Source organism: Dromiciops gliroides, chromosome 6 (assembly GCF_019393635.1).
Source record: "Dromiciops gliroides isolate mDroGli1 chromosome 6, mDroGli1.pri, whole genome shotgun sequence".
Taxonomy (NCBI): domain Eukaryota; kingdom Metazoa; phylum Chordata; class Mammalia; order Microbiotheria; family Microbiotheriidae; genus Dromiciops; species Dromiciops gliroides.
Window position 1 is genome coordinate 276182461 of NC_057866.1, and position 23963 is coordinate 276206423.

At 53.4% G+C, this 23963-nt stretch overlaps 1 protein-coding gene across 4 annotated transcripts in view; it reads right to left on the bottom strand.

Annotated features, from left to right (window-relative positions):
- The window catches only part of UBXN8 (UBX domain protein 8), a 26260-nt gene continuing 2297 nt past the window's right edge, over window positions 1-23963 (bottom strand). For 2 of the 4 annotated variants that reach the window (XM_043969876.1, XM_043969877.1), the window contains exons 2-8: window positions 21511-21633; window positions 14230-14300; window positions 12261-12383; window positions 7535-7672; window positions 4848-4889; window positions 1542-1616; window positions 1-376 (exon numbers count right to left, since the gene is read on the bottom strand). In XM_043969876.1, the coding sequence (XP_043825811.1) occupies window positions 203-376; window positions 1542-1616; window positions 4848-4889; window positions 7535-7672; window positions 12261-12383; window positions 14230-14300; window positions 21511-21633 (746 nt within the window). In that variant the 3' untranslated portion in view covers window positions 1-202. Of the gene's footprint in view, window positions 377-1541; window positions 1617-4847; window positions 4890-7534; window positions 7673-12260; window positions 12384-14229; window positions 14301-21510; window positions 21634-23669; window positions 23799-23963 lie in introns of those variants that run through there. The other 2 variants (XM_043969878.1, XM_043969879.1) reach the window with 2 other exon arrangements.

Consider the following 23963-nt stretch of genomic DNA (forward strand, 5'->3'; position numbering starts at 1 on the left):
TAGGAGGCAGTGAATCATTTATTCTCGAGGTCCCCACTTGACCAGTGGATCCATTTATAAACAAGGGCATCAACCTCGGGCAACGTGTTTGCCTGTGAAAAAAAGGCCCATTTACCATTTAGCTTGATTGTTGCGTGAAGCCCCATGCTGCTTACAGCCAGGGCTTGTCGATCATCTTCTGATTGGTCCCCCAGTCCCCACTTCATGGTGAGGGGCAGGGCTCTTTCTCTTCCACATTCAGCACAGTGTCCGTGGTCAGGCCAGTGTCTTCTAGCGTCTGGTCTTCTCCCACTTCCAAAGGTCTTCTGGGATAGGAATTGGAGAGGGTGTAGATGGAGCTGTGATACCCCACCTTCATCATCCAGTCCAACAATACCTAGAAGACAAAGAGACTGGTGACCACCAGTCACTAATGGAATCCTCTGGCTCCCTAGGATGTCTTAGTTGTACTGCCGAGTCCTCAGGAAAACACAAAGAATCATCTTTCAGAGAACCCAGTGGGCTTCCAGAAATCACCAGTGGGGCGAGCCAGAAGCCAACTAAGAGACCCTCTGGCCTAGGGACTCAAGCTGGAGTCCATGAACTTGTTCCTTAAATCTTTCAATAACATTTTCAATAGAATCCTAAGTATTTTATTGGCTGAATTTACCACTATCAACCCACTGGCTGCCTAAAGGGGATATGGCACAAACAAGGTGAAGAACCCCTGGTATCATCCCACCTGCCTGTCAGTCTATCCTGTGGGCAACCACACAAGCTGAGAAGAAGCTAGGGCAGTTTTTATTCTCCAGCAGACCTGGGGACCAGTGGTCCCTAATACTGATCGACAATTATGCAGACCCCCAGGGGACAAGTTAAAAATGAAGCCTGGGGGGCAGCTAGATGATGCAGTGGATAGAGCACCAGGACCTGAGTTCAAATTTGGCCTCGGACACTTAACACTTACTGGCTGTGTGACCCTGGGCAAGTCACTTAACCCCAATTGCCTCACCAAAAAAAAAAAAAGAAGCCTGGCACACCCATGGGGGGTGTGGGGGTGTAAGGAGGAGGGTGAGGGCTGGCTGGCCCTTGGGGGCCAAGCTGGGACTGAGAGAAGGCAGAAGTACTGGTCCCATCCCATCTCCCACAATCCCTAGCAATAACCACAGGCGTTATTAACAAGAACGGTGTTCATGTTGCTTGTGCCCATTTCGCCAAGAAGCCTATATAAGGAGGCAGCTAGGTGGCAAAGTGGATGAAGCACCGGCCCTCGATTCAGGAGGCCCTGAGTTCAAATCCGACCTCAGACACTTGACACTTAGTAGCTGTGTGACCCTGGGCAAGTCACTTAACCTCCATAGCCCTGTCCCCCCCCCAAAAAAAAAGCCTATATAAGCCGCGTGTGGCCCTCTGGGTCTTAGAGATGGGAGCCAGGGGTGGGAGGGGGCTGCACCCCCCAGGCGCGTGGGGCTCGGCCAGGGGCAACTCTCTCCCCTCCCTGCGACCGGCAGTGTGTCTGTAGGGTCTGTCCTCACCCGCTCTAAAAGCCTGGTCGGACTCACCTGGGCGCTACACGATTTGTAAAACCTCCTTCGGAACATTCGTCCGTCAGGACAGCGGAGAGCGACCGCCACCACCTGAGGAGGAGAAAGAACGGGTCACCCAGTCGCCGAGCCTTTGGACCCCTTCTCGGCCCTCCCTCCTCACCTCGGCCGGCCTCTCAGCCCGCTTCACCTCCTGCGCAGCCTTCGCCCAATCCCCCGCAAGGCGAGGGTGCGTGTCCCCGAAATCCTGCGGGACGGTCTGGAATCCTCCGTGCGGCTGATGTCCCCCCCTCCCCCCGCGGAATGTCAGCGCCCGAGGCCAAAGGAAGCGGGATGTCAGCCTCCCTGCCTCCAGCACCGGGAAGGCCGCTAAGTAAAGGCTCGGTCCTCTGGCCCGCAAGGAACGTTAGTTTACCAGCCAAACGGCGGGCTTGGGGAGAGCTTTCTGCTAGCAAGAACTACGCGGGCCCTGTGCCCGTGAGGCAAGCAGGAGCCCTGTGGCCTCCCAGGGGAGCGGGGCTCACCTCCCTAGCGCCCGGCGTCCCTGCCCCCCTTCCGGTGCCAGACGCCTCTTCTCTCCCCGCCCGATCCCGGATCCCGGCGGTGGAGGCTCACGCCCGGCTCCCCCAGCCTCTCCAGGCCCTCCCTCTGCGCCGTCCCTCTCCTGCGGAGGGTCATTCTATGCAGACCCGTCCTCTGATCCTGAGCCCCTGAGCGCCGCGCGGCATTCTCCTTCCTCCCTCAAGGCTAGTGCCTGGCTCAGTCTCTCTCCTGTCCTCGGACCAGAGGACTCCATATTAAGCGCCTCTTCTGTGCCAGGCACTACACTAGGCACTTATTAAGCACTATGTGCCAGTCATCGTGCCAAAGGGCTGCAAGGATCCGAGAGCTCCTGTTCCACCAGTGCGCGGGCAGAATACAGACACTGAATAGGAGGTAAGGCAGGGAGAGAGAGCAGGCACACCAGCGGAGGAGGAGGGGGACGCCCCAGGCCTAGGTGACTGTATAAGAATGCATACAGAGCAGCGCCAGGCTTCCAGCCCCAGCCCCCGGGGAGATGCAGCCCCGCCACTGGCCCCACAGGAGCTGCGGACACAGCTACCGGAGACCCCAAAGGAGAGTTCTGGCTACCAGCACCCTCACCGTCAAGGCCGTCAAGTGGTTCGCCTCAGTCACAGGACAGGACTTTATCAGTGTTGTGAGGCAGGACCAGCTCATTGCTCCTCAAGGAAAGGGTGGGGGTGGGGGGTTCCCATCTGACTCACAGCTGAAACCTTGCCTCGCTGTTGTCTCTCCTCCATTGGAATAGGGGCTTCCTGGAGCTCCGACTGTCTGACTTTTAGGTTTGTACCCCCAGGGATTTGTAAATGCTTAATAAAGTCTCCATCTGTCCATCTATCCATCTATTCATGTAGAAAGTGGCACTTGAGTTTGGAAAGAAACAGGGGATTCTAGAAGGTGGAAATGAGGAAGAGTGTACCAGGCAGAGGGGGCAGCCAGTGCAAATGCTTGGAGATGGGAGATGGAGGATTGTGTGTGAGGAACAGCAAGGTCAGTTTGGCTGGAGTACTCTACACAAAGGTGAGGTGTTGAAGGGATGTGGTGACACACAGGAGTTTCTGACTGACTGAGGAGGCAACAAGGGACTATTGGAAGTTGCTGAGTGTGTGAGTGTGTGTTTGTGGTCAGACCTGTGCTTTGTGTGGAGGACCAAAAGAGGGCAGATGTATTCAGAGATGACTGCAGTGGGCCCAGCCTGAACCAGAGTGGCTACATGAGTGAAGAGGAAGGTAGGATGTGCGAGATGCAGACGTCTGAATGCCAGGTCTTGGCACAGGTGGGATGAACAGTGGGAGAGAAACCAAAGGACTGAGAAGGGCCCTGTGGAGTTGGGCCTGGGTGACTGTGCATGGGGATGTCCTCGACACTAGGAGGCTCAGAAAAGGGGTCTCCACCCTCCCCTCTTCTCTTAGGCCCCTGCCCCAGCAATTGGGGGGATGGGGCTACACCCCAGGGCAGGAGCTGCTGGATAAGACTCCAACCCGCCCCCCCCCCCCCGCTTTGTTTTCACTGCCACTGAGTGTCACTAGATGGGCAAGTGTGGATGAGGTCTGCTCTGCATCACAGATCTCGTGATGTCACCTTCTTCCCTAAACCCACGTGTATGTGCATGCGAGTGTATGCTTGAGCATGTGCGAGCGAGCGCGGCGCACACACACACACACACACACACACACACACACACACACACACACACCCCTTCCCCACTGCTAGAGAGGGGACCACCATCCTCCCCTCCCAGTCCCTCATTCTCCACTTTTCACTCTCTCACCCCTCCCCCATCCAAGATGGCGCCAAGGCCTGTCCAGTTCACCTTTGCAGCATCTTTCCTCTGATCCTGCCCCCAGCTGGGTGAAGACCCTCCTCACCTCCCGCCAGGGCTACTTTGATAGCTGCTGGTGGGTCTGCCTGCCAAGCCTCTCCCCTCTTGTACTTCCTCCATTCACTGATTTCCCTAAAGTTCATATCTGACCCTGTCACTGTCCTTCTCAAAGGTCAGTTGCTAACCAGGCTGCCTGCCCCTGAGGCCAGCCTCCTTGCCCCTGGGATCCTTCCTCCCTCCCTTCCCTTTCTAGTTCCCGCTTCCCTCTTTAGAAAGTAAGCTATTTAGGGGGGCAGCTAGGTGGCGAAGTAGATAGAGCACCGGCCCTGGATTCAGGAGTACCTGAGTTCAAATCCGGCCTCAGACACTAGACACTTACTAGCTGTGTGACCTTGGGCAAGTCACTTAACCCCCATTGCCCCGCAAAAAAAAAAAAAAAAAAGTAAGCTATTTGAGGGCAGGGGGCTGTCTTGCTCTCTTGTGTCCCAAGCACTAAGTACATGAAGGAATGAATGAGCCAATGAAAGCATGCATTTAGTGTACGGTGGTGGCGCCCTAATTATTATCTGAGCTTTATCTCCTTCTTCACTTGTTTCCATACCAGTACTGTGGGGCGTGCCTATCATTTGTTTGTTTGTTTGTTTGTTTGTTTTTTGGTAAGGGAATTGGGGTTAAGTGACTTGCCCAGGGTCACACAGGTAGTAAGTGTCAAGGGTCTGAAGCCGGATTTGAACTCAGGTTCTCTTGAATCCAAGGCCGGTGCTCTATCCACTGCGCCACATAGCTGCCCCGTGCCTATCATTTTTAAGTAAGTACACACAGGTCAGGTGTACACAATCAGCAGGTTGTTCTGCTGAGACATGGCGCCAGTAATTCTGCTGACACTGGCCCAGAGAACCAGGCCTCTACACCCACTTCAGAGAAGGAAATACAAAGCTTACTTCTGCAGCTGTCTCAGGAGGTTCTTCAGGTAAAGCCAGGACCTACGGGAAGAAGAAAGGATTCTGTTTCTTTTTTTTTTTTAGTGAGGCAATTGGGGTTAAGTGACTTGCCCAGGGTCACACAGCTAGTAAGTGTTAAGTGTCTGAGGCCGGATTTGAACTCAGGTACTCCTGATTCCAGGGCCGGTGCTCTATCCACTGCGCCACCTAGCTGCCCCAAGGATTCTGTTTCAAAGGAGAACATGACGCTCCACCAGGCGTCCCCACAGCCCCCCTCAGCTGCGTCCTGCCTTCCATCCGGAGACTCTCCAACCAGGAGGACAGGGATGTGCTAAGGCAGGGCCAGAGTCACTCCAGAAGCTCAGTAAGCTACGGTACACAATGATGTGTTGGGAAAAGGCCGCCTTGGGCCGGTTCCCTGCTCACTCAGGTTGGGTACAGGGGCTAAAGGAATCAGCACAGAAGGCTCAGCTCGCACAGGGACAGATGACGTGGAGGAGGGGGTCACTGGCCGCCCCGGGAAGGGCCTGCTCAGGCTCTCAGACTCAGGACGATGCCAGTCACCACAGCTTTAGTCCTGGGAGCCTTGGGCCTCCCAGCTCTGAACAGGGCCTGTCCCCTTCCTCCCTGTGACCACAGCAAGGCCCTGGCCTTCTCTGGGCGGCTTTGGCTTCCTGCGCCAAAGGAGGTGGGCTTCACTGTTGCTAGACAACACGCAAGGTCAAGGGACCGGTTTTCTTGGGGTGGAAAAGACCCGGCCACATCTAGGCAGAAATGAAGGGCCTTCAGAGGCAGCCCAGGCTCCGTGAGAGGACGAGGATGGATGCCCCGAAGACAGTGGGAGGGAAGAGAGAAGGGGAGAAACGGAGCACTTGGGCTCCTTCCTCCACTTCAGCCCACCTCCCAGGCCTCCAGGGTGCCTTCCCTTCAAAGGCAATGGAACAGGGGCTTTCATAGTGATTGACAGGCCTTCTGACTGGCTAGAGAGAAGGAACCTCGGACATGACATCACTTGGACCTCTCCTTCTGAAACCCCCTTCACCATAAACAAGACCAAAGGGATTCTGGGAATGGGGGAACAGCTACAACAGCTGTTTGAGGCCACTAGGTGGCGCTGCACATAGAGCACTGGCCCTGGAGTCAGGAAGACCTGTGTTCAGATCTGCCCTGACTCGCTGTGTGACCCTGGGTGAGTCACCTAACCTCTGTTTGCCTTAATTCACTAGAAAAGAAAATGACAAACTGCTGCTGTATCTTGGGCAAGTAAACCCATGGCCCGCACTGGTGTGCTGTGGCCCACAGGGTCATGAAGAGTTGGGCAGAACTGAAGAACACTGCCTTTGAATCAGCTCAACAATGAGGTTTTCTCTGGAATGTGGGTGGTGGGTGAAGTCACACGGCTGGAGGTACAAATCAAGATAAGGGTGGAGGGGCAAGAGCTGAAGGTAACCTGGATCGTGGGAACAGACGATCCCAACAGCCTGGTCCACAGAGGGGCCAGGAGGAGTGGCGGGGCCACAGAGAAGAGGGAAAAAGGGCCGCTCTGCCTTCACTGCAGAGGCGGGGGGCCTGGGGCCCGGAGCACGGCGTGTCTGCCAGGCACAATCCCTGCAGTGTTGGCCCCACTGAGCCACTGCTTTGTCTACTTTCTTTTCTAGTCTTTGATACCGGGCAGAGGGAGGGATCGCTCAGTAAATGATGTGAGAGCAAGTCAGGTGAAATCTGCAGACCTTCAGTGGGGCAAGGACCCAACAGGCACGGGAAAGGGGTGGGAAGCCGAGGGTCCAGGGCCCACTGCCGGGTCAGGGAAGAACCCACGTGGTTAGGCCAGTGAGGGAATTAGGCCCAAGACCCCTCCTCAGAGGTACTGAGAAGACAAACAATGCTTCGAGGCTGTTGGGGATCTGGAGCCAGGCTGATGGCTGGACCAGATCCTTTTCCCCTAGGGAGCCCTCCTTGGTCCTCTTTCAGTGCAGGGTCACTTTGTTAATATAATACAGTGTGGGTCTGGGATGTCAGTCTGGAGGGCCCTGGCTGCCTCCCCTTCCCCATTCCCCACCCAGGGCTGATGCATGACCTGAGATCCTTTACATTCTGTGAGTCCCTATGATCCTAATAAATCAATTTAAATTGCCACTTAAGATTTAGGTCAGTGTTCAGCATGCTGGGGCAAAGCTTGGCCTACCGGACTACCCCAGCCTCCCTGCTGGACTGCTGTAGTCGTGATACCCTCACCCTGCTTTGCTTCTCAGCTGGAATCTCCTCTCTGTCCAAGTTGAATGCTTTCTCCCTGGAATCCTGCTCTGCTGCCCTCACTGGCCAAGGATGCCTGGGTGGCCCTGCTGCTCCTGCAGTGCCAGGAGGAGGCTGGGCAGCCGTCACCAAGGCTTGGGGCGCCTCTCACTGTTGGCCTGAGCACCATTCTAACAGGGACTCCTGGGGGACACCCTGCTTCTGTCCTTGCCTGGCTATTCCCTGTGTCTGTCTGGGGTGTGGGCCAATCCTGGTCACAGGAGGTGGCGGGGAGCTCTCCCATGCTGGGAGGGAGGCTGCCCCAGGGCTCTCCCCACGGAGGTTCCCCAAAGCATTTCCATTTAGGCTCAGGAGCCTTCTGCCAAGCCTGGCAAATGAGGGGCCCGATGCTTCCGGCTCTCAGACCCGGCCCTCGGCAGCCCCAGGAACACTACCTTCTTTGCTCGAGGCTGCTCAGGAGATGCTGAAACACGGCTCGCGGGTTCGGGCAGCTTCCGTCTCCTGGAGGCCTTTCTGCTCGGGGTGTCCCCGGGCGCTCCATCTTCACCCGCAAGCCCTGGCTCTTCAGGGCCCTGGTCGGGGAAACAGAGAATGATGAAGAGAGCGCTTCTTCCACACTGTTCTCTGTCTTTCATCCCCCGGGAGCTCTCTCTTCCTTTTCTGCCTGTCCCCAGCTTCAGCAGTCCTGAAGCACTGAATTTTATTCATTCACTCATTTGTTCATTGGTCCATCCGTCTGTCCATCCATCCATCCATTCACTCACTCAGTCATTCCATCCATGCGAGGAGCTCCAATATAAAATGTAGAGGAGGGGGCAGCTAGGTGGTACAGTGGATAGAGCACCAGCCCTAGATTCAAGAGGACCTGAGTTCAAATCTGGCCTCAGACACTTGACACTTACTAGCTGTGTGACCTTGGGCAAGTCACTTAACCCTCATTGCCCTACCAAAAAAAAAAAAAAGAAAAAGAAAGAAAGAAAGAAAAATGTAGAGGAGGCCTTCTGAGAAAAAGGAGAATATAGCCCTGGGCTGAAGGCCCAGGCTCCCTTCTACCAGCCCACAGCCACATAGGGGGTTACTTGTGTGTCTAAAGGGGCACTGAGTAGGGTGGCAGTTACAGCCCACCCTCTACTTCAGAGCCAAGGTTCCCTTGTCACCTCCACACAAAAGCCTCACTGGTATCCCCCAGTGTAGAAGTACTGCACTGAGCAGAGGCTCCCTTCTCCCTCTCTAAGCATTAAATCCTTTTTTGGCGATGCGCCTCCCACTAACCCCCCCAGCGGAAGCCAGAGCCTAACTGGGGGGGAAGGCACAGACACAGCAGCTACTGGTGCCACGGGCCGGCCCAAATCTGCCACCCACTGGCCGGGGCCTTCCCAGGAGGAGCTGTGCCCCTTCTCAAGCCTTCGGGATCCCCTGGTGGCTCTGCTCCCACTCTGAGATCCCCCGGCTCCTCAGCTAGTCTAGACGGGGCTCCAGCATTGCGGGCCTGGGTTCCAGGCACTTGTCACCAGCCCAGGGGGTCAAAGCAGCCTCGTATTTTTGTTTTGTTTTTTTGTTTTTTGCAGGCAATTGGGGCTAAGTGACTTGCCCAGGGTCACACAGCTAGTAAGTGTCAAGTGTCTGAGGCTGGATTTGAACTCAGGTACTCCTGAATCCAGGGCCGGTGCTCTATCCACTGCGCCATATAGCTGCCCCAGCCTCACATTTTTCATTCGTTCATTCATTCATTTCTCCCTTCCTTCTCTTTCTTTCCTTCCTTCCTTCCTTCCTTCCCTCCCTCCCTTCCTTCCCTCCCTCCCTCAGCCACTCATCCACGGGGCTACGGAGTACACTGAATTGGTGCCTGAAGGGTTAGGGAAGGCTCAGCAGGAAGAGCTTTGCCAGGCTGTTTGCAGCCTGGGCCCAAGGAATGGGCTTGGACATTCTGACAGGAATTTTTACTTAGCAATCAAGGCTCTGATCTGGCCACTCCCTAGGCAGCCTGACTGAAGGGCCTGATGGCAGGTGGTGCTGTGCGGACCTGCTCCAGGTGTGACCACTGATCCACCTGCATGTTCTAAAAGGTATTAATGACAATAATATAATAACAAAAGAAACAATTTGTGACCCTATTGATGAAGCAACTGAATTTATGGTTTTTTTTTTGTTTGTTTTTTGCACGGTACAATGGGGGTTAAGTGACTTGCCCAGGGTCACACAGCTAGTAAGTGTCAAGTGTCTGAGACCGAATTTGAACTCAGGTCCTCCTGACTCCAGGGTCGGTGCGTTATCCACTGTGCCACCAAGCTGCCCCGAAGCAACTGAATTTAAAAGAAACCAAGTTACAAAAAAAGAATTAAATAGAAAAACAACAACCATGGACAATTTCAACTCCCCACCAACAGAACAAGATGGGGGAGAGGAATAACATGCAAACAGGTATGTCAAAAGCAACTTAGAGATAGAATAAATAGAAAATAATGAACAAAGGGAAGGTGGCACTAGAATTAAGAGGTGGTAGAGAAGGCTTCTTGCAGAGGGTGGGATTTTAGTTGGGACTTAGAGGAAGCGGGGGGGGGGGGGGCACAGTCAGACTGAAGAAGGGGGACAGTGAGAGGACACACCATGAGCCAAGAGATGGAGGGTCTTGGGAGCACAGCCAGGAAGCCAGTGTCCCTGGGTCAGAGGATGTGTTGGGGATAAGGTGTCAGAAGGCAGGAAAGGGAAGAGGGGGCAGTGATGACAGCATTCTGATCTTGGAGGCTACTGAACAGGCGAATGATGTGGTCAAACTTGTGTTTTAGGAAAATCCCTTTGGTAGTCGATGCATGGAGAAGGGACTGGAGGCTGGCAGATTCACCAGTGGCTACTGAAATAGGCCAGGTGGGAGGTGATGAGGGTCTGCACCAGGGTGGGGGCAGGGTCGGAGGAGAGGAGAGGGGATATCGGGAGATGTCCTTGGATATGGGGATGAGAGATGCTGAGGAGTGAAGGATGACTCCTCAGTAGTAAGCCTAGGGCACTGGGAGGGTGGTGTTGGCCCCTAGAATAATAGGTAAGGTGGGAGGTAGGGAGAGTTTAGAGGGAAAAATGATGAGCTCTATTTTAGACAAACTGAATTTCAGATGCCAACTGGTCATCCAGTATGAGACGTCCGAAAGGCAGTTGGAGATGAGAGATTGGAGGTCAGCAGAGAGACTGAAGCAAGAAAAGTAGATTTGAGAATCAAATGGTCATTAAAACTGTGGTATATAGGACAGCCAGATGGCGCAGTGGATAGAGCACTGGCCCTGGAGTCAGGAGGACCTGAGTTCAAATCCAGCCTCAAACATTTGACACTTACTAGCTGTGTGACCCTGGGCAAGTCACTTAACCCCAATTGCCTCAAAAAACAAAACAAACAAACAAACAAAAAAACCCCTGTGGTACAGAAGGAGAAAAGGGCCTAGGACAGAACCCCAAGGGACACCCACAGTTATAGGGTGTGTGTGATGTGGGGGAGGGTCCAACAAAGGAGACAGAGAAGGTCAGAGGAGAAGGAGGGGGACCCGGAGAAAACCCCGAGAGATCATCCCAGAGGAGTGTGATCAGCAGCGTCCAAGGCTGCAGAGAGTCAAGGAGGGTGAGGGCTGAGAAAAAGACCACTGGATTTGGTAACTTTGGAGAGAGCAGTTTTTGTGGAATGCTGACATCCCAAGGCGGATGGGAAAGGGATAAGGAGAGAGTGGGAGGAAAGCGGAGGCACCTACTGTAGACGACCTCTTCAGGGGCAGAGGAGACACAGGGATGGGAGGGTGGGAGGTTTCCAGGGTGGGGGAGGCATGGAGGAAATGAATAGAGTGAAAGAATGGTGTTGGCAGAGGGGGCAATCTGCTAGGGGACGGGATGGAATGGGACCCTTTGAACAAGCAGAGGGCTTGGCTTTGGGAAGGAGCAAGGCCACCTCATCGTGTGAGATAAGGGTGAAGGAGGAGAGGGGATGACAGGCAGCTCGTGACTGGCCTGAACTTCTCCTGTAAAAGACGGGGCAGGGAGCCAGGGGAGGCTGGAGGAGGGATGAGGTCTGAAAGAGCCCTGGTGAAGAGCGGAACATAAGCTGATAAGGGAGGTGCAGGTGGCGTGCCCAGCAGAGCTTGGGCAACATACATTTGTGAGGTAAGTGGGTGGTGCAATGGGCAGAGCGCCGGGCCTGGAGTCAGGGAGACTCCTCTTCCCGATTTCAAATCTCGCCTCAGACACTTCCTAGCTGAGTGACCCTGAGCAAGTCACCTAACCCTGTTGGCCTGTTTCCTCATATGTCAAATGAGAAAGAAATGGCCAACCCCTCCATTGTCTTTGCCAGGAAAACCCCAAACGGGGTCACAGAGAGTCTGACACGGCTGAAACAACAAATCACAAGAAACGTGAATCGGTCGTGGCCCCAGTTGGGATGGCTGCCTCCACCTTCATTCAGCAATGAGCGGTGGCAGTGTCCAAGGCTGAGACTTGGCCAGGTATAATGGGTGATATCGTATGATTTCATATGACCAGGGGGCTGAGATTTGAGAGAAGAGCAGTGTGGAGGTGAACGGGTTCACCAAGGAGTCAAGATGGGGAGAAGATGAGGGAGTGGCCAACGCAGGGGAGATGGTCAGGGAGAGGGCTGAGGGGTCAAGGGGCTGGAGGTCACATTGTGGATGAAGATGGCGGCCGGACAAGGGGATTGCAGAGTTCCTGAACATGGACATGGTGCATCTGTGGGTGATGCAAGGTTCAGGGCATGCCCATCCTTGTGTGTGGCTGAGGTGGGGGTACAGATCATGGGAGGTGAGGATGCTGAGGAGCTGAGTGGTCAGGCCGTTTGAGAGTCAGTGGATGTGTTCAAGTCCCCCAGGATGAGGGCAGGAGTTGGGGATGAGAGGAAGTCTGCACCTCCCCATTGTACCTAACTCACTGAGGAAGGAAGGGCAGGGGCCCGGGGTCCACAGACAACAGCTCTGAGGACTGTGACTGCGGGTAGAGATGATAGCATGGAGCTCCAATGAGGAGAGGTCCCCGAGTGACCGACAGTGGGCAAGGACCTACTAAGAGCCAGCAGCTGTCTAGGGATGGCCACGGGGACACGCAGAAGAGACGAGCTCAGGCCTCACGGGCGAGGAGCGGCAGAGCCCAAATGCGCAAAGGAGGGCGTTCTCTCACCCCAAGCTTGCAGCCCTCAAGTAATCTCCAGGATTCGCCCGTCATTCGGCAGAAACGTTCTTCCTGTTTTCTCAGTTTCATTTCCTGCCGAGGTTTCAACACATTCTCCAGGTATCCACTGCTCTGTTCGTAAAAAGCAATGACGGGGGGTGAGCCCAGCCTGGTGTTCCTGGACCCGCAGGCCCTCCACGGGGTCTCCCCGACTCCTTACTCAGGACAACGGCTCCGTGCCCAGGGAGGCTGGGGCTTTCTGCATGTTCCACTGTGCTCCATGTTCACCTGACCCTCCTGGGCAGAGAGAAGCCTTGACTTGCCTTCTCCCCTGGCACCTGCGCTCGGGACAGTGGGAAGGCTCTGCTTAGTGGGTGACCCGCAGGCCAGGGGGTTGGAGGAGCGAGACAACAGGGCGGCTTACTCGGGATTACAGAGGGGCAGGGTTAGAGATGTACCTGGGGGCTTCATGGGGGTCATTTGGCCCATTCCTGAAACCTCGTCCTCCTCCTTTCCCAGGCCCATAAGCAACAGTAACACGGGGGCCAAGGACAGAGTCGGAGGACGAAGAATGGGGCCCCAAGCTGTTGGTTTAAGCATTTTTTTTTTTTGGAGGGCAATGAGGCTTAAGTGACTTGCCCAGGGTCACGCAGCTAATAAGTGTCAAGTGGCTGAGGCCGAATTTGAACTCAGGTCCTCCTGAATCCAGGGCCGGTGCTCTATCCACTGCACCACCCAGCTGCCCGCCCCCCCCCCCCCCAACTGTAAGAAGGAAGAGAACGGGAAGTGTGAGGCCCTCACTGTGGGAAGGGCCCAGTGCCGAGTGAGGCACAAATCCAGCACAGAGAACACCAGTCCAGGCCTCTGAGCAGTCAATGTTCTAATGCAGGAACCCAGGGCCCAAGAGGGCGCTGGAGAGCAAGGGGTGGGCATGGGGGGATGAGCATGGGGGGCCTGCACCAGGGCCCAACTTTGGTCTGGAAGTCAGGAATAGGAGGGCAATGAAGGCCGTGGCCCACACAGGAGCCTCGCCCATTGAGGACACTCAACATAAGGGGGTTTTCAGCAAAATGAACAGATGAGGGACATTAAACCGACTTTATCCCATTTTCTCCTCTTTTAAAATGAAAACTATTCCCCAAAGAAGCAAGTTTGGTGAGTGTCTGTGATGGGCCCAAAGTACCCCAGAAGTTTTCTGGGGTAAATCAAAAGAACCTTCTCCTTGAGAAACTAAACCAAAGGACAGACACACCTAAAGAGATAAGTGGAACCAGACTGGACTGAGCTAACGGGACCCCCACCCTTCATTCCAGTCTCCCCCACCCCTTGGGGAGATAATTTTGGGTGTGGCTGCTGCCTTTGTGGCCTGAGGAGCAGAGAGATGGCTTGAGAGATCCGCAGCCACCCCTCACCCAACTCTCCCAGCCACCACCAGTAGGGGATGGTCTTCCCCAACAAGGGAACTTTCCACAGTCAGATGATCACCCCATCAGACCACCACCATCTTCCTTCTATAAAAGTACCTGCCTGTCTCCTGCTCAGGGAGATAGGTATCTCAGAGCCACGCTCTGTGCCATGCCTTCTCCCCATGAGAAGAAGTCCAAGGATTTCTCTCTTGGTTTCCTTTCCCTAGCACCCTAAATAAACTATGATTTTATTATAATTGGATTTGTGTGCAAGAGGGTGTAATTCTTTAAAGAGGAATTCCTAAGAACCCCTATTCCAAACCCCCCACCTATTTCCCTATAACAGTGTCCAAAACATGGAGGGCCCTTTGATTGCTCTGTGGAAAGACTGCCGATTGTCCCCACACAGGGTCTTAGGGAGGGGTGGCTATCTGGCAGATGAACTGCCTGAGGGCAGGGACTCTCCAGGTGAGCTGTGTTCACTGGGCTCTCGCCCCTGTGTGCCATCCCATGCCCGGGAGCATCCCCCAAAGTGAGGGGCAGGCCTGCCTCTTAGGGGAAGGAGGGCTTACCTTGCTGCTCAAGGTCTCCTGCTGCTCTTCTCTTACCCGTTTCTGCCTTCTTTTGTTCTCATCCTCGGTTACTAAGACAAAATGCAGGAGGGTCTTTTTATTCCCTAACTGCCTAGTGAGAAATCCAGCCCCCGAAAGACATCCCCCACCCCAAAAGCAGGGAGCCTGTGGCCTCGGCTTTGAATTCCTTCTCAGTCAGCAAAGCCAGGTCACAGTGCAGGGGTGAGCCTTCCCCACTTCCACCAGGAGCGCAGGGATCCTCCTGGAGGCCCCATTTCGGTGAGCCTGCGTCTGCTGGGCTGGTCCCAGGACATGTCAGACGCAAGGGACCTCACAGACGCCCAGCCCAGCCCCCACACTACAGAATAAATGGGCGTCAGGAGAAATAACTTGTCCAAGGTCACATCATTACCAAGTGGTGAGACTGGGCACTGGGATCTGCCCGGGGCTTCGGGCACTACGGCCCTGCCCCAGGGGAGTTTTTCCCTTATCCCGAAGGGGCCCACCCAGGAGTCCAGCCCACTTCCCCCTCCCTGCCCACCCTCATTCCCCCCATTCTAGGCACAAACTTGAAGATCTCCAAGAGAACTGAACGAGTAAGCAGGAAGGCCAGAAAGCTTGGGGGGCCGGGAGGGGTAAGGAGCTGAGAGAGGATAACAGCTGGGCATGCCAGCAGCAGCCAAGGGGGATGGAGCCCGTCTGGATGCAGCCAAGGGGAGCTCAGCCTTCCTGCCCCCCTCATCTGCTCCTCCCTCGGCCTTCCTGTACCAGTCTGCTTTCCCCAGGGGGCTTCCCTCCTGGGAGGAGGTGGAACAGACCCAGAGTGCCCAGATGGACAAGGGCTCTGGGGTCTGGCATCCTAGGGCCCATTCCCCTCACTATGGAGACCCCAATCCCACAGCTCCAAAGCAACAAGCGGGCAGCTGGGCTCACAGGATGGAGATGAAGGCTGAGGAAGCAACAGGTCCCGAGTTCTAATCCGCCCCTAATCCCAGTGGGCCGAGTGAGAGGCAAGGCCAAGCAAGGCACTTTATTTCTCTAGTTCCAAAGCAGGTGGGGCAGTGAGGCCATGATGGAGCAGAGGAAGGGGAGAGCCTAAGGCTAAGAGGGCCACTGCACAGCTGTGATGAAAGGGACCAGGCCAGGGGCAGCTAGGTGGCGCAGTGGAGTCAGGAGGACCTAAGTTCAAGTCTGGCCTCAGACACTTAACACTTGCTAGCTGTGTGACCCTGGGCAAGTCACTTAACCCCAATTGCCTCACTAAAAAAAAAAAAAAAAAGGGACCAGGCCAAAAGCCCGGCAGCCCGGAACGCCTTCTGCTGGCTAAGCAAAGAGCAGGGGGTTCTGGAGTCCCCTTGACTTTATTTCTGTACATTTCTCATGTTTATTCAGAACCTCCACACCAAGTAAAACAGAACAGAAAACTATGGATCCCTGCTGGGCGCCGGGAATCTTCCACGGTTGGGTGACATCTCAATCACCTATTGCTGGCAACAAAAGGAGTGCGTCTGGTTTCTGAAAGCTGGGTGTGCTTGGCACTTCTCTGGAGGGCCCTGGGGCCAATGTCAAGCTGGCGCTGGTTAGCTGCCAATGGAATGGAATGGGGCCACTCCTTGGGCATAGAGCACGCTGCCTGACGACCAGGAAAGCATCGTACCTGAAGGGTGTGGTGTAGTAGGAGTTCCGCTGGACCTGGAGCCTGTGGTCCTGGGGTCACATCTTCTCTCTGCCAGGTGCGGCACCTGTGCAGCAGCAGGAAGAAGGAATGATGGGTGACCACAGTCTGAGGCTAGGTGTGGCTGTGTTGGAGCCAGGCCAAGGGCCTCCACTTTGGAGACAACTGCACCACTGGATCCTTCCCAGCTGGGGGTTATGGGCCAGATATGTGTGCTTCTATCCAAGTCACAGATGAAAATGCTTGGGCCACCAGCAGGCTCCTGGGCCCCTCTAACTGAGACCTCCCACCATTTTGGCACTGAGTCATTCATTACTGACCACTCTGAATCTGGTCAATTGGTTACTTCCTAATCCATCATTATCTGGTCCACATCCCCAACTCTTCCACTAGAACAGAATGAGATTCTGCATCCAAGAATGCTTTGTAGAAGGAAGGTCAGAAGCGCAGGGGGCAGGAAAGCTCTGCAAATGATCAACTAATTGATTACAGATGCGAAAAGAAGCCCCATGCTATACAGATGGAGACCCACAGTTTTATGTACAATTCTCTTTTTCTGCTTTATTTACATGGAAATGCCAGTTTTATTGGGTGTTTGAGTAGAAAATAATGTAAATTCAAATAAATAAACCCCTGCAAACTTTGTCCATAGCATTTCTTGCACGCTCTACCTTAGTAAGCCAGAAATAAGGTGAGTATAGCACGACAAGGTCTTGAAGAAGCCCTAGTGACTTTCCAAAATGATAACTAACTCTGACGGCCATACTCTCCGACGTTCCCGGAATCAAAGACAAGTGTAGTGGCCCATGGTTTTCAGGCTTTGTTCCTTTCCTCCACGGTTATGGCCTCTCCCGTTTCCTGTCAAGGACAGTGGCCCTCCACTCCACCTGCCCACCCATTCAAGTGTGAGGGCTGTCATTCCCAAGCCAGAGGCTCTCTGACTATATTGTCTCTGGCATTTTCATTCTTCCACGCACGCCCAGTCCAAAGACCATTCTCCTTGGCCGAGAAAACCAAAGGGAAATAAGGATGGAGCAGCCGTTGAGCTTCTCTTTCTGTCGGCAGAGCTGAAGGGACCCCCTCAGCTCCTCCTGTCTCAGCATCCCTGACACCATGCTTACAGGGCCGTCTGCCCAGGCCTCAAGCATCTCTTTCCTTTGAAATCTAAGCTAGTTACCTAGCATCTTAGAAAAGTGGTCAGTTAATCAGCATTTGGGGAGGGTCCTGTTGTTTATTTTTCCTTGTGAACTTAACCAAGACCTTCACAAACATTTTAATATACAAACAACAAAGAAAAAGAGGTTTTAAAAAGAGATTAGCCCCTTTTGGCAACCAACAAGTACAAACAAACAAGGTCTCATGTCAGCTCAGCAACTGCTCTTTGCTACCAAAAAGGAGGCACTCAAAATAGCTGAAATTTCATTTCAGAAGGAAAGCAGCCCCCACCTCTCAAGGGCTGACTTCCTCCCACAGAATTTTAGTCCATGGGATCCCTCTAAACAAGCCCCTGGCATCTTCAATAGGAAATCGTAAAGACATGGCTGACTATGCCAGCCTTCCTCTGCCACTGACTCCCACTCCAGTGGGAGTGGGTGGGGGGAGACAGAGAGAGAGGGAGAGGGGGAGAGACAAAGAGAGAATCAATCCAGCAGCAGAGGTCTGGATAACTGAAGTTTCTCTTCACAACCACATTGACTCCAAATCAGACTCATGACCTCTGTCCTGAACTCATCTGCTTCTTTCTGTCCATGCAGTTGCAATACTTGCCGGTGTTGACATTGTTTCTGTTTCTTCGTGTTCCCCGCTCTGGGTCCTGAATCTCCTTACAGGAGCAGCTTCCCTCCTTCCCCTACAATTGGGCACTGCAGACCTGGTAGGGACAGCTCAGGCACATTTCTGCCCCACGCTGGTCTCCACAAGGCCAGACTCGCCCCCTCAGCAGTAGACCCTCTAGGTCTTGCGCGCTGTTTAAACTTTGAGCGTCTGGGTGCAGACGCTTGAAGTCAAGGTCTGGCTCTTGGCACCATTTTTGGCTTTTGTATCCAGCGGACCTCCAGGTGTTCTGACCACTCTCCTTTGCTGTTATCGTTATGCTGGTTTAGGCCACAGAGTGGGGCTGCCATTTTTCATCTCCCCAGCACTCAGCACAAGTGCCTTGCATACAGCAGGTGCTTAATCAATGCTTGCTGACTTCTCTTGACTTCATCGATTCCCTGTGACACCTGGCTTAGCCGTCTTCTCCTCCACTCTCTTCTTTTTGGTTTCAAGGCCTTCTCATGACACTGTCCAGACAACAGCCAACACATTCTCCCCTGCCCTGGATAAGGGCCTTCTTTCCCTGACCAGGAGTTGGTCATCCCTGCACTTTAGGCGAGGTCCAGAAGCAAATCCCCTTCTCAGACACCACTTTCTCAACACCGGTTACTTCCCGAATCCATGTTCCTCTTCTGCATTACTTGCCCTCCACCGGCAACAGTGAGGAAACACAACCTGTTCTGTTCCTCCCCTGCCCCTGAGATTTCATCTTCATTTTCTTGCCCAAGACTTCACAACCATTGACCATACCCTAAAGACGCCTTCTTAGTCACATGAGCCCAGATGAATCACCAGAAGTGGACAGCAGTCACCTGCCAGGCTCAGGAAGAGGCTTTGCTGGGTTTTCTATACCTTCCCTAGGAAGTAGGTAATCATCCCCACTCACCCACTTCCCTCTGATCCTCAGGGAGTCACTGGGGCTCTTTGGAGGACATGCCACCAGCAAGACGCAAGTCTCCAGGGACACTCAAGCCCAATCCTTTCCTGTGTTTTCCCTATTCCAAGCCCTTGTTCCTTTAATGCAGGCGCTGCTAAATCTTGTGTTACCTTGGCTGTGGCTCCAGGATGCTTGAACTGTTTCTTTCTGGCTGCTTGCAATGCTCTTTCCTTGACCTGGAACGCTGGAATTAAGCTATATGTATCACCAGGAGGTTTCACTTGGGGATATCTTTCAGGAGGTGAGTGACAGATTCTTTCAATGTCTATTTCACCCTCTGGTTGCAGAATATCAGGGCAGTTTTCCTTGATAATTCCTAGAAAGATAATGGCTAGGCTCTTTTTTTTTTTTGATCTTGGCTTTCAAGCAGTCCGATAATCTCTAAATTATCTCTCCTGGATCTATTTTCCATGTCAGTTGTTTTTCCAATGAGGCATTTCACATTGTCTTCTATTTTTTTCCTGTCCTTGCCAGCAGACTGCACCTGCTATTTCTCTCTGCCTCTCTAATTCGAGATTATTAAACTAGGATCTGTGAATTTGCTTTTACATTCTGATCACTGTAGTTCAATAAAATTGGTTTCCTTGAAATCCTTTGTATTTTACTTCACACATTTAAAAACATAATCCTGAGAAGGGTTCCTAGGCTTCATCAGATGAGGACACAAAAACAGTGAAGAGCCTTTCCTTTCTTGCAAGCTTCCAACATATATGAGTTTCCTGCATCCTAAAAAAACCCCACTTCATCAAACCCTGCCTTTACTATCAGCTGTTGTCCTGTATATCTGCTCAAGAGAATCCATGGGAAAAGCCACCTATAAAACACCACTGAAAGACTTACCATGTCTGATCAACACAATGACCCACAATTCAGGAAGACAACAATGAAGGAGGACACCTGCCTCCTGACAGGGCTGGCTGATGGACTCAGGGGAAACAAGTACACATTTTTGGGGGGACCATCACCAAGGGGGAGAATTTGTTTCAAGCATCTTCAAAAATATTTCATTGTCTCCACTTGCCCTCAGCCCATGGACTTCTGCACCCTCTGTCATCTGGCTTCTGAGCTCATCATCCCACAGAACCTGCTCTCAGCATCTCTTAATCACCTGATCCAGCGACTTCTCAGGGCCCTCTTGGTGCATGGCCCGTGATGGGCCACGGCTAAGCCCACCCAGAGACACACGCTCCACTCAGTGCTTCCTCCTGACTGCTGGACCATCCTCATCAAAGTCCTGCTTCTTCACAAACGTGGGGGTGCTTCAAGGCTCTCTTCTCACTATTCTTCTTCACAGTCTCTTGCTTGGCATCTCATTAGCTTCCATCCTGGGCTCAAATCCAGTCTCTACATTGACCAGCGGGTGACCCTGGACATGTCACTTCACCACTCTCTGCCTCAGTTTCCCCATCTGTAATGTGGGGATCATCATCTCACCTCCCTCCCAGTGGTTCTGAGGATTAAACAAGATAATAACTGTAAGCGCTTGGCACCGTATCTAGGAGTTGTAAGCGCTCCATCAGTGTGAGTCGTCACCGTTATCCCCCTCGTTTCCTCTCCTGATTGCCAACCACACAGTGGGCACCGGGAGGTGGAAGTTCCAGGGACCATCAAACAGCCTGTTCAGAAGGGAGCTCATCCTCTTCCCCCTCCCTCCACTCAATCCAAAGCTCGGTGTCAGCTTCAAACTCACATCTTCAATCCATTCCTGAACCTTGCCATTTATCCCTCTGTGACATCTCTCACGTCAGCCCCTTCTCCCTGTTCACACAGCCTGTTGTGAAGCTGCGGAATAGGTGGTGCAGTGAGACTCCAGTTTAAATGTGGCCTCAGATACTTACTAGATGGGTGACCCTGGGCAAGTCACTTGAATACTGCCTCAGTTTCCCCATCTGTAAAAAGGGGAACCTAATAGGAGGATCACGCCTCCTGGAGAGGTGTGAGGACCAAATAAAGTAACTTCCATAAAGTACTCTGCAAAGCTTAAAGCGCCTCTCTACGTTACCATTATGAGACGTGAATGATGATAAAGCCAAGGAGGTCGAGGAGGAGGGGTCAGAGAAGGAGGGGAGCAGGAAGGAGAGTGTCCCAGAAGCCCAGAGAGGAGGGGGGTGGGATCGGTCAGGCCAAGGGGGGCAGAGAACTCAATGAGTAGGCGCACAGAACAAGGGGGGCCCTGGGCTGGGCCATGAAGAGAAGAGACTGCAGACAGGGGCAGATATCCCGGCAGTCGGGGCTGGGCCAAGGTGGGCCCAGCTGCTCCTGTCTTCCCCCGTGGGGAGGCGCTTCCACCTGGCTAGAGATGGGCAAGCCAAGGAGAGAGAGCTGCTCGCTGAAAAGCAACAACACAAAGGGCTTCCCAGAGAGGATCCCAGGGGCTGCTCTGGCCCAGCCCCTCTTTGCATAGGCCCTGCACCAGAAAGCATTTGAGCTCCCTTCTGTCTCAGGGAGTCTGCCAGGATGTTTCCTGGGGCTGGCCCCTGGGGCACAGGGGAGCAGCTGTGGGAGCCAGCTCCCCTCCACAGATGCACCAGGAATGAGGGGAATCTCTGGGATTCCACAGTGCCCAATGGAGGCTGAGGGGGCACAAGGAAGCCTGAGGCTGGCCTCATCCCAATGTAACTACTCCCCAACGGGCCCAGTGGAAAGTGGCGATGCTTCACGCATCCGAAGGCTAGAATGGGGAGGGAGGAGACAACCCCACCCATGCCTCTCTCAAGATGAAGAAGTGACAGCTCAGAGAGCTTCAGCCAATTACTGCCTTCGGAGACCGATTGGCAAACAAGCCAGGCAAAGCATGTACCAGGGAAGACAGAGTTGGAAATCCTAAATGAATGACCATTTGGCATTAGCTTACCTGTTGAACACACTTTGGATGGAGCTCGAGATGTAAGCCACGGGGCAGTCATCGAAATAATGAAAGTCAGGATAGCAAGAAACAGCAAACCCCGGCCACCCAGCAAAAAGATATCCTTCCATCCTGATGGGGAACAAAGGGAAGAGAAGTGAGCAAAGGCTTTGGGGTCTGGCCAGTATGACGTCACGGATAACCTTGGGGAAGGCAGCTTCAGTGCACGGCTGAGGACAAAGCCGGGTGGCAACAGGTGGAAAATGAGTGTGAAATGGGATAACATGGAGAGGACGGGTTCTGTCCTGGGAGTCCTGCTTGAGAGCTGGACGGTGGCTAGAGGGCGTGGTCGGCAGACTGCCTCTGGGTCAGCCTGTATCCACAATTAGGAGATTGCTAGCCTTCTACACAGGCATCTTCGCATCTGCAACGTGAGGGAGATCTCCCTATGGTCCAAGTTCTTGCTGGAGGCCACAAGAGGATCCATTTTTTTACTACCACCACCTCTCAGAGATTGCCTACTGGATGAAAAAAGAGCAGCAATCTCTGTCTGTGGGGGGAAGCTCCCGTCAATGGGATTACGGCTCCTGGGACCATGCTCGGATCTCCAGTTCCAGGAAGGGGCTGGGCCCAACTGGGGTGGGGGGGGGCAGTCATGGTGCCGGCATGGCTGCTGGGGGTGAGTCTTACCTTTCTAGACTGACTCTCAAAAAACAGCAGAGGCATCAGTCTGAGAGGGCTGCCCCCTGCCCTCAGTGGCTACGAGATATTCAGCCTACACTACTCTAGGACGCACTGTGCAAACTGTCAGGATTTCATAGTGAGTCCTCATTGTGCTTCAGCAGGACTAATTTACTGCCTGCAAGATCTGGACAAGTTTAGAACATTAAGTCATCACTGTCTTCCTCAGCTCTATTATTTCCTCTGGGCTTTGAATCTGACATGTCACCTAACCTGTTGCTTCATTTCCAAAGCATTTCCTGATTTCATTACCTTTCTTTTCCTTCTGATAGCTCCTTTCCTTTTACTTGCTTCTGTGGAGTCTTTTCATTGCTCATCAGCCCTTTCTTCTTCTGTTTGTACTAATTTCCCTTATTGGACTTTGACCTTTTCCAGGCTATTTGCTGCAGTTTTTAAAAGCAACAGAGAGAAGTTGTATGAAATGACCTCCATCTCTGGCAGAAGTCTCACTTCCTCTGCCCCATGTGCAGCAGTCAGGGGTCACTTTTTCCTTGCTCCTCTCCAATGCCACTCAGTCCTAGTCTGGGAGGACCTTTAGGCCTTGCTAAGTACTGGTAAAACAGCTGTTAGCACTCATCAGCATAGGTCCCTACCAAGTCACATTGGCCCTCTCTATCCTCAGGTTTGGGAATTCTCAACCTGCAATCTGTCAGCCTGATTTTCTAATATTTTGACAAACGTATTTCAATACAATTCTTTTCTTTTGTAGGTACTTTATTTCATGGACTTCAAAACCCTGTTATGAGAAGGGGTCCATAAGCTTCACCAAAAGGGGTCCAGGACCCCAAAAAGATGAAAAACCCCTGTTCTAGACCAGAGGTGCTATTGGAAAACCAAATGAAGAAATTATCCAAATCATTACTAATTAGAAAAATGCCAATCTAAACAACCCAGGGTTTCACCTCACACTGGGAAAGATAACAAAATATATGGCAAGATTCCCCGTTGGAGGGGCACACTGATACATTGTTGGTGGAGCTGATGCAAATGAAATGACTGACACATCCACAGGACTCTGGGTTTACCCCCAGGAAGCCATCGTGGATAAGAACAGAGTCCCCAACCCCCCCCCCCCCAATATTTAGAGCAGCCCTTTTTGTGAAAGCCGAGGATCGCAAACAACGTAGGTGCCCACCAACTGGGGAATGGCCAAACCAGTAAGCAGTGGAGCATGAAGGTCATAGAATGTTACTGCGCCAGGATGACTGTGACGCAGAGAGAGAGAGAAGCACAGAGACACCACATGAACTGATGCAGTTATCAGAGAGGTGCTGGGGACAACTCCGCCCCCTTCCTTCCCAGCATGCCTTGCCGCGCGAGCAGGGCATGCTGGGAACTGTAGTCCCCACGAGGACGGACCGCCGGACTCCAAGGGCCTGAAGGGAAAAGGCAAAGGGACACCAGAAGAGAAAGGGAAGGGGCCTTACCTAGGTTGAGGCCCGCGCTCCGTAGCTGCTGATAGAGCAGGGGCACGGCCGGGACAGCCAACAGCAGCCACACCGCGCGGGCCGCCATGGCACCTCAGGCCGTGCCCGGAGCGCAGGCGCGGCCCCGCCCCTGAGACCCCACCTCCCTCCTGCTCCCAGGCACCTCCCACCTCCCCCCGGCCCGCTGCCGCGGTTGCTACCATCTGGAGTAAGGGGGGACCCTCGCAGAAGGGGCATTCCAGGATAACAAACTTTAAAGCCACAATACAGAGGGACGTCTGGAAATGAGTGGAC